This window comes from Falco punctatus (assembly GCF_963210335.1).
Source record: "Falco punctatus genome assembly, contig: scaffold_33, whole genome shotgun sequence".
In the NCBI taxonomy this organism is placed as follows: Eukaryota; Metazoa; Chordata; class Aves; order Falconiformes; family Falconidae; genus Falco; species Falco punctatus.
In genome coordinates this window covers 305,418-323,698 of record NW_027660146.1, presented here as the reverse complement: position 1 = coordinate 323,698, position 18,281 = coordinate 305,418, and the positions used below count along the sequence as shown (strand labels likewise).

Here is an 18,281-nt window from a genome sequence, read left to right as displayed (position 1 = left end):
ATACCTTCAACATCTTCTGCATCTCCTAAGCCGAGTTCCTCCAAAAGATCTGCAAAACAAATCAGATGCTTTAATAAATACTCCTATCTAGAAAGATTATGAAGCTAAACCCAGAACCACATGAAGTGAACGTTACCTGATTTCTGTTGCTTTTTGTTAGGAGAGGTTTCACTCCTTTCCAAAACAGATTCAGGGGCCTTCAGCTATGAAAGACAATCCAATGACAAAAAAAAAACCCACACTTAAAGTAACTCTATAATATTTAATGAGCAGAACAAGTAGTCAGTCTGACATGAACAAATACTTACCTGGGAATTGTTGGGTTTCTCCAAAAAGCCTGGAAGTGAAAAATGTTTTAGAAAGTATTATTTTATTTAATTTTTATTTAATTCATAAAATTTTTACTCCATTCAACATCAGTAGTTTCTACAACTAAGTATTAGTTGCAAGCATTATTTCATCGAGACTGCGATACTTAACATTCAATTTACCTCATCATCCAGCATTTGTATCAGTATACAAGAAATGGACAATGCACGCTTCCCATCATGCACATTGGATTTAAGAAATAATACAGAACTAGGACAATCCATAGGAAGCAATAAGGATTTGCTTGTTAACAAAACAAGATCAAAATACTTATTTTGAGGAGCTGAATCCTGCTTTCTACAAAGATTATTTCAAAAGCCAAAGCTGGTCTGCTGTAATGAATTATCATAAAATAACACTACGAATTATATAAAATAACAGCTCTATGACCGTGATGTTGAGGGATATTTTCCTTTCCATCGATAGGACAGAGAAAACATGGGTGCAGACATAGAAATCTCATACACATCATTCAATGAGGAAGAATCAAACTAGTTCTTATCAGGTTGTTCTGGTTCAGCTTGCAAGAAAAGAAAAAACCCAAATTACAATTGGTTGTAATCTGCATTTATAGCACAGTTCCAAACAGTTTCATTTTTTTAAAGATTTTTTTCCAACATTAAATCACTTACAAACCCACACAATCTACTGGCCCACCTATATTTCTCCAGTCCTCTGCTTTAGTCATCTTACAGTTTGAGTCCTCTCATGAAAGAAGTGTATGGAATGTTATTAAGAATGGCTCCATAGCAAAACTTTTGTATTTAAAAAAATGATTAAAAAACAAACAGCATTTGATTTCAGGAAACTTGGTGGTCTAGCAGTATGGAAATACCTTAGCAAGATTATCATAATCACCTTTTATCCCCTTTTTACACTGATTTTAAACTCATCTTAGTAGATTCATACAAAGCAGACTTTCATGACAACTACTTGACAAGTAGATTTACAAACTCCCAGGAGCTTTTAAAGTTTTGCTTCCAGCTTACTGGATTAGCTTCTTCACCTATTCTATTGTACTTACACTACAAGCAGGACTGAGCATTTAGTAAAAAAGAAATCCTTCAGATGAGAGTTCTACCCCAACAGCAAAACTTCCGTGCCATTCTACACTCCAGATGCTCAAGAGACAGCGTCGCAAACTACAGGCAGAAGCCCTTCACAACAAACCCTGAACTTTCACTCACGTTTTAGCTCCTAGGCAAAGCGTAACAGTAAGGTATCAAAAATTAAGACGGGGGGGGAAAAGTGCTTGGCCAGATCATAGCTTTCTTCTGCTACGTTACCATCCAAGAATGTCCAGGTGTTCAGACAGGTCAGCCCTAAGCCACATACACTTTCAGCACTATGCCACAAGAACTTGAACCCAAAGAGATACAAACACATCCAAAGGACACACGTAACGCAAACAAGGTAACTTCCTTTACAACTTGCCAGCAAGCGCCGTGACAGCTGGTGTTAATTAACAAATACTAAGCACTTCATTGCTATAGCGCGCACCCACACCGTAAGTGCATTCCTAAGGCAGACATCGATAAAAGCTCACTTCAGCCTGTATGTGTTTACAGACAAACATTTAGTCCACCAGGAAGTTACCGGTGTGGCGCTCCCCTGAAACAATCCGTGAGCGTGCTCCGTGTCTGTCTGCAGCTGGAAGCAACACACCAGGTGATCCTTCTTCCGGACTTTCAGAATCCGTCTGTAGAGCATAAAACACGGGCGTGAGCATCGGTACAAATTCTCAACTCATTTCTACGCAAAATGTTCCTGCTAAGCCAACTTGCACAGCACGGAATCACAAAAGCCTTTGATCAGCCCCTTGGAAAGGGCACGTCAAGACACAGTATATTGGAAAATCACAGCAGACTTGTGTGTTTTCAGATCTTGGGCAAAAACCTCACAACTCATCTAAACTAGTCTGTCACGCTGGCAAACTGCACAGCCGCAAGGGAGAATTAACACGGTAACTCGAGCTGTGGGTTGCCAACCCGTAACTGCAGGTCTGTGGGGGACCCAACTTTCGGACTGAACTGGTACCCGATACTCAAATTTGTGCTGACGTTCCCCAGGCACACGTCCTGCAGTGGGGAGCGAACACACTGCTACTCCCAGTTGCACGGGCTGAACAAAGACTATTTGGGCTGAACAAAGACGAGCAAGACAAAGCTTACAGAAACCAAGGCTACCTAAAACCCCCCAATAATATTTTAGCCTTGTATTTGTAAGAAGGAGATGGGGAAGAGTTCCTTCTTCCTCACAAGAAAAGTCAGAGGGGGTAAGCTACAGACTCTGCTCATTTTCTTCTAACCCATTACCACAGACAGGAAGAACTAAAAGGGCAAACACAGCCAGCACGTGTGGTATCTCTGTTGAACATTACTTTCAAAAAGGGCCAAAACGGTAGAAAGGCTCTTTTCCGAAGCAGCTCATCATCTAGGCTGCAGACCCTAAGGGCAACCACTGAACACGTCAGCGGAATAGAGTTGTGTGGTGAAAAAGCAACAATCCCGCCAGCCCCCGTGAGGAGCTCAGACTATTTTAAGCAGCAAGAAACTTCACTGCCGCAATACTGTACCAGAAACCCAACTCCAAGGGCCAGCTGCCATGAGACCCAAATCATTAGCTCGACCTACCTTCATCCCAAGCCTCGCTGAACAGCTAGCACACAGCACAAGTATTTCAAGGGCCCCCAGTTACAAACATACAGCAGAACCAGGAGAAGGGGAAATAAGCCTCAGCCGCGGCAGGGCCCAAGCTCCGAGTGCTTCTGGATCTCGCTCCCCACCCCCGCCCCACTGGGAACCCCGGTGTCCTTCACGGGAAATACCTCAGAATCCCAGGGAGATTCAGCATCTTCCTCTTCCTCTGCTCCCACCGCAGTCAGGGCACCTACAAAGGCAGTAAGAGGTGAGACACTGAGCCCTTCTATTTCACTCTGCTTTTCCCCATCACCCCTGCGCCCAAAAGATGCACAGCGGTTCTGTTGCTGAGGACAAACTAAGGAGTGAGCGTTGAATTAAAGGGTTTCTTCACACCCAGCACACAACGTATCACGGTATTTCCTTTGGATTGCCACCTCTCTTAGAGCCACCTCTCCAGCAGAAGATGGCTATGCACAACAGCTGACACAGCTACAAGCAGCACTGAAGACGTGTTTGGGTCACACTCAGGAAAAGGCTCCAGCACGCTGCAGCCCTGTGGCATACAGAGTTTAGGTCACCTGCTCTCCAGTCCACAGCTCCAGAAATTGCCACTGACTACCACCATCCACTGTACAAGAAGTACCATAGAAACACCACCCGACACATCTTCACGCTAAAATCACCAAGAAACAATGCTCCTTTTGTAGCACTACCAGAAAAGACCTTCCTTGACTAGCAGTTTTTAGCCTGCACCTTCCCAGAAGGTAGACACCTAAGCTTTGCCATTGAAAAAGAGGAGAGGCTCACAGCCCAAAATCTCACCCCAAACACACAACTTGTCTCTATCTCAGGGGGCTAACATCCGAATCTCTTCTCTACTAGGCACACGCAAGGCTCAGTCTCAGTAGGTTCCTGGCCAGATTAAACTATCTTCATCTCTCTGTTTTAAGCTAGTCCGTTAGGTAAAACTGATTCAGGATTCGCTCTTGTGGAGACATGCACACAAAAAACGGGAAAGGAGCTAGAGACCAGTGAGGGTACCCGTCCTAGCAGAGGGGAACTGCTGGTTCCAGCCTCAGCTAGGACTACTCACACTGTGCCAAATGCAAGCTTATGGCAAAATGCACAGACAGAAGAGCATGTATAGGCACAACACCTGGAATACAGCAGGTTCTGCCAGGCCCGCTCTGTAGCATTTGATCAGCAGCTACACACGCTCTGGTAACATCTACCGCACCACTCTACTCTCTGGAGACAGACAGTGGAAAGTGTGCCTTCTCCTCCTGCTCCAAGACCTGAGGTGAGTACCAGAGTGCTCAGCCCTGACTGACGGGGCAATGCTTTCGAGCACACTCAAGCGTGGCACTGGAGAGACTTTCTACGTTTTAAAACTGGACAAGGTGAGGCACTGGAACAGAACAGCTTTCTCTCAGATTGACTCAAATCTTTCCCAGGCTTCAGCCAAGAGCAACCACAACTTTTCAGTCTGACAGTACGGGCCAGAAAGGGGAATACTACTGTCACACCAAGACTCTCTAATCCTCCTCTTTTTCAACTGTGCGTTTTGTTCTGATCGCTTCAGGGAGAACACAGCAACAAAACCAAGAATGACACCTGCTCCATGTAGCATCGTTTGGAATCCAAGGCCACAATTTGTTCTTCAGGAATGAATGAAAAGGAACAAAAGCTACTTTCCTCCTTGCCAATGGCCACTAAGGTTCACAGGCAAGGGAAAAACTTACTGTTTCAGAAGTCAATCACCATTTCAGTTCATTTACTGTGCATTAATATTTATAGAGGAAGAACTGGGATCAGTATTCACTAAGTCACTTCTCTCACCAGTGTTGTCTTTGGAAGCACTGTGGACTTGATGGCTATCATTACAAATAGAGTTTTTCACACCCTCAACAACTGCAGTTTGTAGCTCTTCACCTGTGTCTTCCTTTTCCTGCTCCTTCTCCTCTTCTTCCTGTTCAGGTGATTTTTCCTAGAAGAGATTGACCAAACAGCTGGAAATAGCAGAAACAAGCACCTTCTTAGCCACCCATCGACAACTTTACAAATGCTTTTCCTGTGTAAGACAACAGGGAAACTTTGTTGAGCTTTGTTTTACAAGGCCTTCAGTTTTTCCATGGGAATCTCTGAGGAGACAGCAATGACATTAGCCCTAAGTCATTAGCCCTGGCTCTGCAAAGCTCCGGAGAAGCAATTCTTCATGTCAGCCTAACTCTAGCTTTCATTTCAGTTACATTGTTTTGGAACACGCTCCTTTTCCTCTGCTTTGCTCCAGGAAAATCACTAACTTCCTGCTCTCAATCTTATTCAAACTTTCTGGTTCCTCTATTTCAGCCATCACACCAGGTATTTATTACTAAATGGCAATAAATCTTGACAGATAAAAACCGTACATACAACTGAGAAAAACTGAATTTATTTCAGAAAAATTATACTGCCTATTTGTTTTCCTGCAAAACCACTGCAACCAATAAAAAAAATATTGAAAATACTGCCCAACACTATTCTTATACCTAAGAAACTGCTTTGGTTAGGAGTAAAGGCGTTTTCTAATATAAAAAAAGGATGATCAAAAGATGGATATACATGAAATATTAACAGAAATCCAGTTTACCTTTTGGTTCTTACCTTTATCACCCTTAGAAAATACCTTTGTGATTGAATCATCCTTATATAACTTACTTTGGTGCCTGAGTGAAATGCTGCTCTTACATTTTCTTCATGCCTATTCAAGCACAAGTGTTCACTTTCTTGTTTCAGTGCTTCACAGACTTTATTATCTACTTCACATTGCTCTTCTTCTGTATCTTCATCATCCACATGTTCAAGAAAGACAGAGTTTGGTCTTTGACTTTCAAGCCTTGGGTTTTTTCCTGCTGACAAAGAACTATTATCACTTTCAAAGCCATTACTGAAGCTTGACTTTTCCTCCTTAAGACCACAACTATCTGAGAGAAGCTGAGGTGTCTCTTTTTTCCAGTCTGTCATCTTAGATTCTGCAAAAAGGGAGTCATCATTTCTGCGAAACTTCGCCTGAATCATGCTTTTCTTGTTCCAACTTTCTTGTTTATCTTGCAAATTATTTAGATTTTGAAAGACAGTTTGCTTTGGTACCGACTTGCAAGATACTTCATTATTCACCGTCTTTGGAGACATGGCAGTTATGTCAAAACAACAACAAAAGGAGTTATGGAAATGGCAACAGGCATGTTACCAGATTAATGGAGTAATCTGGGAACGTCTGGAAAAGGAACCAAGTCAAGGATGGGCAGGATGGAGGAAGGACTTGGCCAGGGACAAAGGCTTAGGAGGGGATAATACCTTCATTTTAACAACATGGCTTATGTTTTCTGAAGTGACCAAGTGCTGTGTTTTCAAAATGCTACTTTTCTCATTTACTATAGGAAAAGAATTATATAAAAGTAGATTTGCTAAGTAGTTTTTTAAACATTAGTATACTATGCAATCTGTTCCAAATAGCTTACTGTTTTTCCTGAACTGCTGGGAAACATTCATTAACAATGTCAAATTTGGCTTCTGCAGCTTCTGTAAATAAATGATTATTTTCTTTTAGAACACTAACGACAACAACAAATCCTTTGGTCACATCAAACCTTGAACACTAAATGTAATCAGGCTGTCCTTTTGATAGTGGTCAGGTGTTGGCTCCATCCTATACTTCTAACTACAAAAACACTCCTCACATACGCAATTCAGTGAGTATTTCACCCCCAAAATACCATGCAGGCACCCTTCTGAAAATTGTTTCCACAACTATGGTTACATGCATAGCAGTTTTAAAAATCTGGGTTTAGTATTTGTAGTACTTCAGTAAAATTCAGTTATATTTAAGATCGCAGCTTCTGGATGCTTACTTGCAAGTGTGCACAAGGGAAGTAACTGTTAAGAACCCTAGGTTTAATGCATTGATTAGTCCCTGCAAGTACACTTACCAGAATATCCTTACATTTCAAAAACATGCCCAAAAAATGCATAATTTATATTTAAATCAGTGCAAGAAAATGAAATCATGTTAAAACTAAACATGCTTGCACCTCCAGTATTACAGAGTAGGTTGAACTAGAACACCGGTTCCTCATCGCTGCAGAATCCCAGAGCAACAGAAGAGATGCTCCACACATCACTGCAGAAGTTAATAATTCTTCAGAACACTAGCAAAAAAAGCAGGCCTGAGAGCTTGTAGCTGACAAAAAGAATACTGCCTAAGCATTCAAAAAAAGGAGGGAAAACATGCAGTGTGAGATTACGTGCAAGCACAGAATGCCATCTCAATAGAAGAAAAAAAGATGACCCATTTGAGTAACTCATCCGCTGAGCACTCTTGAGTAACCTGATGAGGAGGAAAGGAGAACTACGTGATGAAGGATTTCAGTACCTCTTCATTAAAAAGTGCCCGTTATCAGTTAGGATTCTATCACGAAATTTACAGGAAACATTAAGTGTTTGGGGAAGAACAGAACAGGTTATATTAGTAACTTATAAACTTAAAATCTGACTCAAATGACCAAGAACAAACAAAACTGTGGTGGTTTATCTCGTCGCCTATGGCTCTTTTGCCTCAAATCACAAATCTACTGCATGATCTGCCACAGCTACAGGTCTTTTAGGAAAAACTCACAGCAGAAGAAAGGCTGGCAGGTCAGAGACTGCTTCTAAGGAGAAAACAATATTGGCTAGAACTGTGGTTTCTTTCAATCCCCCAGAAAACTTGCCTTCAGATCACTTATTTCTATAGGACATTTACTGTAAGTACACCATACCTTGGGAGAAAAATCGAGTTCTTCCTCAGAAGTATGCCAACTGACATCACTCCCCTCTTTCTCCAAGCTTCTTAAAAAGTAAAGCAAAATGAGTACTGTGTCTTTCCAATCATTCCTCAGGTATGTGCTGGGTATGTTTAAAGTCTTACCTGATTGAGTCTCCTTGCGACAAGTCGTCTATTGCTGTTCAAACACGAATTGACATGTTGAAATTAGATTTGGCATGCTAAAAATCAACCAGCACATACAAACATTTAACCTGGACAACTCTACATGTCATAGCAGAATGAAACTTTGGGGAGTCAACTTTATGTAAGACAGCATGAATGAATGCATGCATTTCCAAACAACTGCTTTTTCAAGTCACACTGAATTGACAAAACAAAAAAGACTAGAGTTTTATCTCCTTTGAACTTTTATACTAAAAGTTTAAGAACTACCTCTAAACTAAAAAAAGCCCAGCATAGCATGAATATGCTACGTTAATAAACAGTTAACAAAATACTGGTGCTTTAGCAAGACAGTAAATAAATGAACTGCTGAAGTACTCATACTGCACACACAAGCACACACTGTTGACAGAGATTTTACTGGTTTATATACTATACTAGTTGGTGCTCCACCCACTTACAGGTTATCCTGAAAAGGTAAAAAGCATCAAAAAGCATAACCAAGATCTAAAGCTTATCCTCACATAGAAGAATCCCCAGCAGTTCTCTACGCTGCACCAAAAAGGGTATTCAACAGGCAAGACAGGCGTAACCAGGGCACTCTATACTACGCTCCAAGCTTTCATCCATGTTAAGACAGCAACTTGCACACAGGATCACAGGATAAATCAGGTCACAAGGGACCTCGGCAAGTCTCTCAGCCAACCGCCTCCTCAAAGCGGACTCAGCTCTGAGGTCAGATGAGGCTGCATAGGGCTTTTTCCACTCTGATCTTGAACCATTCAAGGAGGGAGACTGCACAACCTCTCTGTTTTACTGTTCTCACCATGGTGAAGCTGCCCACATTCCATTAGAAATCCTCTTGTTTCCATTTATGCCTCTTGTACCTTTGCTTCATGTCACGCACCACTGGGAGGCACCTGTCTCTGTCTTCTCCTTACACGTACTGGAAGCTGCTGCTGGGTCCCCTTCAAAGTCATCTCTTCTCTACACTGAACAAGCCCAGTTCCCCCAGTCTCTCCCCAAAAGGCAAGTAGCCCTGCTCCTGGCAAAGTTTGATGGCCCTCCACTGAACTCGCTCACGGATGAAAGACCACTCTCTCTTGCACTGGGGGCTCAAAATTATACCCAGGGAGCTGGACACAACCCAGGGACTGCCAGGTAGCAGCGTACAATCCCCTCCCTCAGTCCCCTGGCTATGCTGCTCTTCATACAGCCCAGGACACCGTTAACCTTCCCAGCCGGCAGGGCACCCTGCTGGCTCATTCTCAGCTCACTTTCTGCCAAGACCCTCTGGCTATTCCCAGCAAAGCAGCTCTCCAGCCAGGCAGCTCCAGCACCTGCTGTAGCAAACGGTTGTTCCTTTCCATGTGCAGGACTTGGCATCTGCCCTTGCTGAATTCTGTTAAGACAGGCCTGACAGTCCATTTACCCAGCTTGTCAAGGTCCCTCTGAATGGCAGCGTGGCCCAGATGCACATGTTGCAAACTCAACGACAGCGCACTCTAGCACACCACTGATGTACTAAAGAAATCCGAACTCTAGGAATCCAGCCTGAAGAGTGCGAAAACCTCTCAATTACCAACAACTAAGATGAAATAAAAGGCCTCTTCAATTCCCAGGACAGAAAGGAAAAAAACAAATAGAGCCTCCACATCGTATCTATTTCAGCATTCCTCAAGTCCTCGATAATTAGTTCTCGTTAACTATCATCACAAAATGAACTTGCTTATAAATAGGAGATTGGTGGCCTTCCATAAAGTTGTATGATGACAGCCAAACCGAGGTCTTGGACAAAATCATTAAAAGGAAAAGAAAACAAAGGGCATATCGTGTTGAGTAAGTTATCTGAACTTTTGCTTTCCATGGATAGTAACTTTTAAGCAATGATCAAAACCAGTTCCCATTCTCCTTTAAAAAGCAAGAGAGAAAGTTTATGAGCTAGTTTTCAGACAGATCTTGATGCCCTACTGTAGAAATGGGATCTAGAAAAGTAGTATCTAGGGATCACTTGTTTCTACTTTAATTGAAGTCCATTTTCATTGTGGAGTAACAGAAGAGCATTTTTTTTTTTTAAATATTATTTACTATCACTAATGACACAAAGCAATCACTCAATCCAGTAATAAAGGACCCGTGCAAAACACACAAACAAAAAGCGCCCAAAGCCTGCTCTCAAACCTGATTTATAAAACCAAAACCATCAGAATAGAGACCTCCAAGATAATAAACATCACAGGTGTGTTAGTATTTGTACATCACACAACATGTTTCACAGTTGAAATGCTACTGTATAGAATACCTTTCTTTGGTTTTCCTGTTCTTGATGTCTGGCTAGGAGATTGTGGCATTCCTATGTCCATTTAGGGAAAGGCGTGTCAAGGACAGACCGAACAAGGGCACCAGCATAAATGTGAATTCCCAGAAATTTGGAAAACATAACCAGTACATTAACAAAGCTGTAGCAATGGGAGAATGTACTGTGACCATCAGCCTACTCTACAGTTACAAGAAGTAGAAGCCAAACCTATCACAACCTACAGAACTCTACTCTTAAGGGACAGTGTCAAACAGTGTAACTTAATTTACTTGCTCCATTGTAAAATACCTATATTCCAATATTTTGAAACACTGAAACAGATTCTTGGCAGTTTACTGTACTGCCAACTTTGTATTTCTCTCAGCTTGACTAGTCCTTGCCCAGCACTGACTGCCAATGCAATTCCTTCGTATTTGTAGAGTGTTTTATACATACGGCACACTTAAAATCCCTCCGTCTAAGCATCCCAAAAATCTGTAGGTGCCAACAAACTTTGGAGATACGCTAGCCAGTTGTGTCAGGTGGTGCCGGATGCAAACACAGCCCCCTCCTACCTCAGTCGGAAGGTAAAAGCCCTGCATATGTTGATTTGACCATGCTGAACTGTTCACATAGAGAAGCTACGCCACCAGCCAGAACGCAGGCATGACAAGCAGTCAGAGTGAATACCCTGTTCCCCCAGGGCTATAGGGCAGGCCACAACTGGGCCAGAACGGGTGCACTGACTGGTGTGAGTGTCATGCATGTGTGCTTGTGTGTGTACGCGTGTCTATGTGTTGTGGAACAGAAGCTTTAGAATATAAATCACCATCCGCCTGCTCTACCCATCCTACTTAGTAAAATTTTTTTTTTTATATCAATGAATGGTGTGGTTCTGTTATTGCAGCTACCCAACACCAAATGTCTGTGTGACAAGGCCATAACATTTGCCTCAGAGCAACAGGGAGTCCTGCTTATATTGATGTTACCACAAATACATGGAATGGATGTGGCAAGAGGACTCCTATCAAAAACACACATGTAAGAGTTAAAAAAAGGACCTCAAGATCGTTTCTCATTCCTTCTCCATTTCTGTTTTCTTAAAAGGCGATACAGCAGATATAAAGCACACTGAAGCACTCGTTTCTTTTCCAAGAGCTCTATGATGAAAAACCAATGGTTTCTGTAGGAACAGTACACCAATATGCAGTGCAGCGGCTAAAAAAAGCTGCCACTGAAGACATACTAGAAATCTGAACCCTCGCTTTTAGAAAAAATACATAATTACTTTTTGCCAAAGAAATTCCAACTTCAAATCTGAAAAGTCTGTCATTCGATATGCTAGAGGTGGAAGCCATTCATTTGGAGGTTTTTGCAAGTCTGTCTGTAATCAACAAAAAGGTTCATGTTCTGACAAAAAGTAAACACTCAAATAAGCATGAGCCAACCTCTTAAATATACCGACTTGCTCACTAGAGGCGAATATTTTGAACAATGTTCAACAAGTGCAAAAGTAGCAGCAAAAGGAGGAAGGACTACATTGAAAATCCCAGAAAAACAGGAATGAAGAGCAAGATTAAAACAAAGAATTCAAAGTGGGTATTCCTCCGTTGTCTCACGATCAGTTGAGCTTCCTCTAACAGGGGCTTCAAAGCTTTTACTGCAGCCTGTCAAAGGGACTCAGGATGCAGGACCTGCGCTTTGTGTGTGCAAGCAAGAGACTGCAGAATCAATGCCACCAAGTGCTCCCTGCATGCTACTAATCCCTCTCACTCAACAGGCTGGGGTCATTTTCTAGGAGACTGAGCACAAGGAGAAAAAGATTCGTACCACTCAAGGAAAACAAGCCCTACTATAAACAGTTTGAGAACATAGCACACTCTTTCTCCTCCCAAGTCCTTAACCCACATAAATATGCTCTTCACACTTACTAGGCCTCTTCAAGTGAGGATTTCCCATAACATTGTGGACTTATGCTAGTAGTATTACTGTCTTCAAGGAACTGAGCAAATTACTTGGTTCAAGAACCCATGTTTCCCTGAGGGCATATTAATTTTGGAATCACACAACAGTATTATTCTGCAAGCCACATATTTTAAGATAACCCAGGCCTGTCAGTCATCACAATGTGGTACCACAGCAATTATCTATGTGCACAGGAGGCAGCCACAGAGTGCTGTTTGGGTAAAAGCAACATTTTGTTGATTAAACTACCTGTACCAAGCCCTTTCCAAAAATAAAATAAAATATAAAAACCTCCGCATCTTCCTTCAGTCTATCAAGAAACTTTACACATCGCTGACTAGATCAAAATAACTATTCCTAAGTCAAAGGAACAAAGTTTGGCTCTAAATTAAATTCCCCTATCTGGGAAAAGTGAACTCAGAAAAATATCCCATGTTTTGCTCATATTTCACGACGTATTTAAAAAAGGAGTAATAAACTGTGTTTGAACACTGTCTGCTGCCCATTTGCCACAAAGTTCTGATGTAACACCCTTAAAAAAAACCAGAAAGGATAGAACTTCCCACTGTAGGGCCTGAGATGTAAAGTACAAGAAGTTCGATCTATATTAGTTTTCTAAGATTCCTCTAGGGCTATATGAGCTCATAAGCATAGACTGGATCTTAAAAATTAAGGAGTTGTTTGTTTTTTGTTTTTTTTTTTTAATTTAAAATGAACTCACTGAAGGAGCTAATTTTTTGATAACAAGGCAATTCAATTGTTTTTCTGGATCACAAGTTAATATGGACTTTTTAATGTTTATTTCATAAAATTACTGGAAGTAGAAGTGTTTTTTATTTTTACTGGAATCAAACTATGTCCATGAAGATACAGTACACACAGAAGTTGCATTATTGTTTCTAACAAAGTGACTTTTCCAAGACGATTTTTCCTAAGTATGTCTCTACAGCACCTACACAGAAACAATCGTAACTGATGCTGAGAAATAAGACAACTCACTAAAGGCAGCTTAGTGCAGGTGAAACTATTAATATTAAAACACCACTGCACAAAATCAGTGGAAATCAACAAGACACGTACGGCCCTGCTAACTCATCTGTTGCTTCCCAACTACAGGAAGATGAACAACTACTCAGGACGAACCTACTGCTTTTGCAATTCATTTTCACAATCTGAATGGCCATCTACAGGTACAAGTACACACCCCAAAACCAAAACCACTCTCACCTAGTTCCTTCCTGTCCCCCTTCTCTCTCTGTATGAAAACCTATACAGATGGGCAATCTGGCAGGCAGAACACAACAGCCCGGTAAGTGGGCCCGTAGCACACAAACCGCAGCTGCCTTCACCCCTGACAAGAAGCACCTCCAACCAGCAACAAGTCAGCATATTCACAAAGCTTCTCGCGCTACCCCACCTGATGCCTCCACTAAAGTCAACGGCAAACACAGTGAGCGCTGACAACACAAACCCCCTAAAGAAAAGGCCACAGTGATTTTCCTCGTGAGCTCCTGCGTGATTAAAGATCCTACCTCCTCTGTCCACAGCAGGTGCACCCAATGTCAAGCCAGCAGCTCTGGCCCGGTGAGGAATGCCAGGCACTGTGTCGCCTTGTGCACCACCTTCGTCTCTGTCTCCCCGGAATGCGTATGCCACCAGTTGTTTACAAAGACTATATAGGGAAAGAGAAGAAACATATTTGGTAAAAACAACCACATACTTGCTTATACAGTAGTTTAATAGAACAGTTAACAGCCACTTACCCACCCTACACGTATTCATAGCCGTATGAATTCATATACTTGTATGCATTCACTGAGAGTAATACACACAGAACTTACTGCACGACTACTACATACTTCAATATTCACTACAGTCATGTTCACTCTAGAGGTGCATATCCACACCTACGAAGCTATTAGCTCCAGCTCGGCACAATATTTTCAGCCTAGCTGTTAAGCACACATAACCACCTCAGAGAAGGGATACGCACAGGTACAAAGCTATCCATAAGAGGGGTGAAACTGCTTTAAGACCTTAACAAAAGGGATATGTTAGATCTCTGAAACAAAAGACTGGTAGTTCCTGCTCATTGTAGTGGAAGTCAGTAAGGACAATGGTGCTGGTCTGAGGAGAGGACTGACATGCATTTCAGTTTGCCACGTTCTACCTCTGGGTAACTGTAGGATACAGACATGTTTTAGAGTTTGTATTGGGCAGGTGCAAGCTTAGCGTCAAAACTTGACATCTACAGACAATTTGGGGCGGAAATTTTCTTCAACATCCAGATTAATACTAGACACAGGGAACGACACGTATCAGAAGACGTCACTGAGCACAGCTTCAGGACAGCTTTCAACACACCATTAAACCTTGCTGCTATTACCAAAAACATTCAAAAGCCACACTGACAACTGACAACCTATTCTAACAATAAAGTCAAAAATTTACCTAGAATATCCATGAGTAACAGCATAATCCTCAGCTGTCCATCCGTTAGTGTCTTTATGGAAAAGATCAGCACCATATCGAAGAAGAACTTTTATTAAATTAAGCTGTCCACCAGATGCTGCAGTCATAAGTGGGGTTCTGAAACACCAAAAATATGTTATGAAGTAGATCATTTGACACAGACACTGTAATTATTTTTATTCCTATTTGCTCTCAAAAACTACTTTCCTCATTACTGAATGAGCAAAAGAAAACGCAGTTTTCATTAAATATTAAGAGCAACCATAAAATGCAAGCGGGAGTCAAAACAACCAAACCTTCAACCTTCAGACAAAGCTTCCACATAGACAACACTCACATACAAACTATGCCACTATGCAGGAGATGTTTTTTCACATTGAGGCAGTGCTGCTGAGCTAACAGCATGTTTCCTGCCAGAAGGGCCACCGCAGACAACGCCTTCTTGTAATCCTCAACGAGGAAAGCACCCACTGAGGTATGACAACAGCCAAGCGCAGATGTGCTTTCACAAGTCACACAGAAATAGCTGCTATGTGGCTCCCCGGGGTTTTTTTTCAGAGCTCACTCTCATGCCTCTGATTAATCCAACCTAAAGAATACTAAAGAGACCCATGCAGAGTTTTGACAAACCACTCACCTTTCACAGTGATCTCGAGCATGCACATCGGCTCCTTTCTGCAGAAGAAACTCTGCTATATCTTCATGATGTTCAGAGATAGCAAGAATAAGTGGAGTGTTTCCCTCCTGAAAGGGCAGATAAATTTAAAAATAAAAGTAAAAAAAAAAAAAAAAAAACCCTACCAGAAAAATACTAATACAACCTTTTGAAAGAACTTCTTCAACAAACACAAAAATTTACCTTATTCCGAGCATCAATATTGGCATTATGCTCAAGTAACAGCCCCGCTACAGTTGTATTAGGAGATCGGACAGCAAGGTGAAGGGCAGTGTTGCCATCAGCATCTGCCAGGTGTGGGTTGGCACCGTGCTCCAGCAGAATAGCTACACATTCTTCTTGCTGGCACTGTACTGCCTGGGAACAACACGCAAAAAAGGAAGAACTGCCAGCACTCTGTTACAATTGCCCCAGCTTCCCAATGCTGGAAAATAAGAGCACCTTCAAAGCTGAGCTAACATGCCTATTCCACGCCGATTACCAGATGCATGCTTCTACACAGAGCTGTGTAAAGAATCCTACCAGCCACCTCTCATTTAATGCACAGTTGACAAGCCCCACTTGAAAGAGCATAACATATTCCACATACCTTCATCAGCGGCGATCTGTTATCACTGTCAGTAAGATTTAGTTTGCACTTGTTTTCTACGAGATATGTAACAACGTTCACATGGCCATTCGCAGAAGCAAGATGCAGAGGTGTCCTAAAAATTAAACATATTACATTAGCACAAACAGACAACCAGAGAAATAATTTCAGGCTCTGATAAGTTGATATGACCACAAGTTTCACTTTGCACAAAGCAAGCTTAAGAAATGATTTCTCATTCTGTTACCAGTAACAGCAGTTGCGCACCAAACACCCGAGACTGGCCAGCAAAACCCCTCCGCAGCATCTGCTTAGTAAGGTGCCATTTCCTTCACTCTAGAACTTAATCTGCAGATTCCTGTGCCCAGGCGTTGGTCACTGCCTCCAGCAGGACTACACCTGTGGCACAGCAAAAAAGCTTGGGAATCTGAGAACTATGGCAAGCAACCCTCTAAGTTCTATAATTATTCATGTGCCAGAAGTATCAGAGATGTAGAAGGGCTTTATATAAAGAGTATTAGCATTTCCCTGCACTTCGAGGATTTCTGCTTTTTCTCTAGCTTGCTTACTACTGCAACAAAACCAAGTACTCACTTGCACCAAAGTGCCCCCCATAACATGCAGCAAACCAGACAGCAGAACACTGTAATCCTGAGTACAGGAAAGTAATACCTGATCCTTCAGATATGTATAACTACAATAGTCATAATAAGCCTACTACAGAGGAAGTCCTCTCCAGGGAGGGAATACTGTGTTTCCATAATACATGACCAGCATAAGAAAATGAAACTCTTTTCTTCAAGTTAAAGCCTTGCCAGAGGAAAAAAAAAATCCACAAAAAAACACCCAAAAAACCCCTCCTTCAAACCACAGAACATCTTAGGTCTGATGTCAATTAACCAGCCTACTTATATTGAAAGAAATTGCCCAGAAAGTCCTTGCATGTGTTTCCCCCTAAATCAGAGGCACAAATCAGCACAAGCTTCATGCTGTGCAAAGGCAAAGCACCTGCTGCTCTGCAGGACACCTGTCCCAACAGAGCAGAAGACAAGCTAGAAAACAGCTGGGACCTTCCTCCCTTGAAGGTGATGCAGTAACAATCCCACAGTTCCTCAAGAACTGAGGGGAACACCAGCACTGGTTCTGAACCACATCGCTGCAGGTAGGTCCTTCTCTGTATTTAGGAAAGCTCAACTAGCCTTGCAATTGTTTTGGTACCTTGCTGAGACCGGAGCACAACAGCTCCCTGGCTAAGTGGGAATGGAAAGGGAGAGGTACACAAATGCAGTGGCAGGTGATGCAGAAACACAGTAATCTGTAACACAGATACTTGTTACAGGGCAGCTGACATCCTCCTCCACTGCAACAAAGATGAGGATGAGAGAAATACAGAAAACGTCAAAGAATTTGTAATGTCTTGCTACAGACAGGGAACAGACTGGAGCACTGACAGAGGAGTAGCTCAAGAGCAACTACCACCACTTTTTGAGAAATTTCCATGGAAACATGCAGGATTCTTCATCTCTGAAGAAATGACTGGCTGAGATTATCTGAAAGCTAACCAGGACTGGTTATGAAGGAGTCCACAATCATCTGAAAGCTGCTACTACCAACCACTAGGAAGCATGACAGACGTGAAGTAGTCACTATCAGCTCTGCAAACAGAAAAGCCTTCAGAAAACTTGTGGACTTGTTGCTGTCCTCCTCAACCAAGCCTCTCAGTCTGTCAACAGGAGACGGCTCTGCTTGGAGCAAGGCCTGCTGTGCTCCACAGAAGATCCACTTCAGGGAACAGGCTGGCAGAGACCATCAGTGTTCAGGGTTGCCTGTCTCTGCAAGAGGCCTCCAGTAACACCGAAGTTCTTCTGCCACCCAGCCCTGGGGACACTGCCCAGATTCTGTTCCTGCTCCTGTTGCTGCTACGCTGATCACCTATAGAGTAGAGGAGAACTGCTGATGCCTGAGCAGCCACGAAACAACCCCACTGGGAAACAGCAGGTTGGCAGTACGCACTTTGAATGGCCCTTGAGCCGACAACCCAGCAGCTACAAGCCAAGCAATGAAAGTGCTGGAGTTCAGTCTGACAGGCAGCTGACAGGGTAAATCTCCCTTAGCAATGAGCTCTGACCCAGGATCCATGACTAGCTGGCATTGTGCCTGCAGTGCTTCCAGCTCTGTGCTGACTTTTGCCCGTCTCTGTCAGTGAGGCTGAGGGTTTTGCTATACCACCTCTGAAAGCTGCCTGCTCCTAACTGATGCTGTATCAAGCACACTTTCGGGAGGTCTTATGGGCTACAGGACCC

The 18,281-nt window shown here is 42.5% G+C and overlaps 2 protein-coding genes across 2 annotated transcripts in view; both read right to left on the bottom strand.

The window, feature by feature from the left end:
- LOC308057798 (ankyrin repeat domain-containing protein 26-like) overlaps positions 1 to 4,043 on the bottom strand; it is a 29,598-nt gene extending 25,555 nt beyond the window's left edge. Inside the window, exons 1-5 of the mRNA XM_080411843.1 lie at positions 3,197 to 4,043; positions 1,966 to 2,068; positions 309 to 337; positions 137 to 203; positions 5 to 49 (exon numbers count right to left, since the gene is read on the bottom strand). The gene's annotated coding sequence lies outside the window, so the exon portion shown is untranslated. The remainder of the gene's footprint in view (positions 1 to 4; positions 50 to 136; positions 204 to 308; positions 338 to 1,965; positions 2,069 to 3,196) is intronic.
- Positions 4,044 to 4,723: 680 nt separating this feature from the next.
- Positions 4,724 to 6,197, bottom strand: LOC308057805 (uncharacterized protein; the record flags this gene model as incomplete). Its single annotated transcript, XM_080411849.1, has 1 exon — positions 4,724 to 6,197. A coding segment is annotated over one exon (561 nt), but the record flags the coding sequence as incomplete, so codon positions are not given.
- Between the last annotated feature and the right edge of the window lie 12,084 nt (positions 6,198 to 18,281).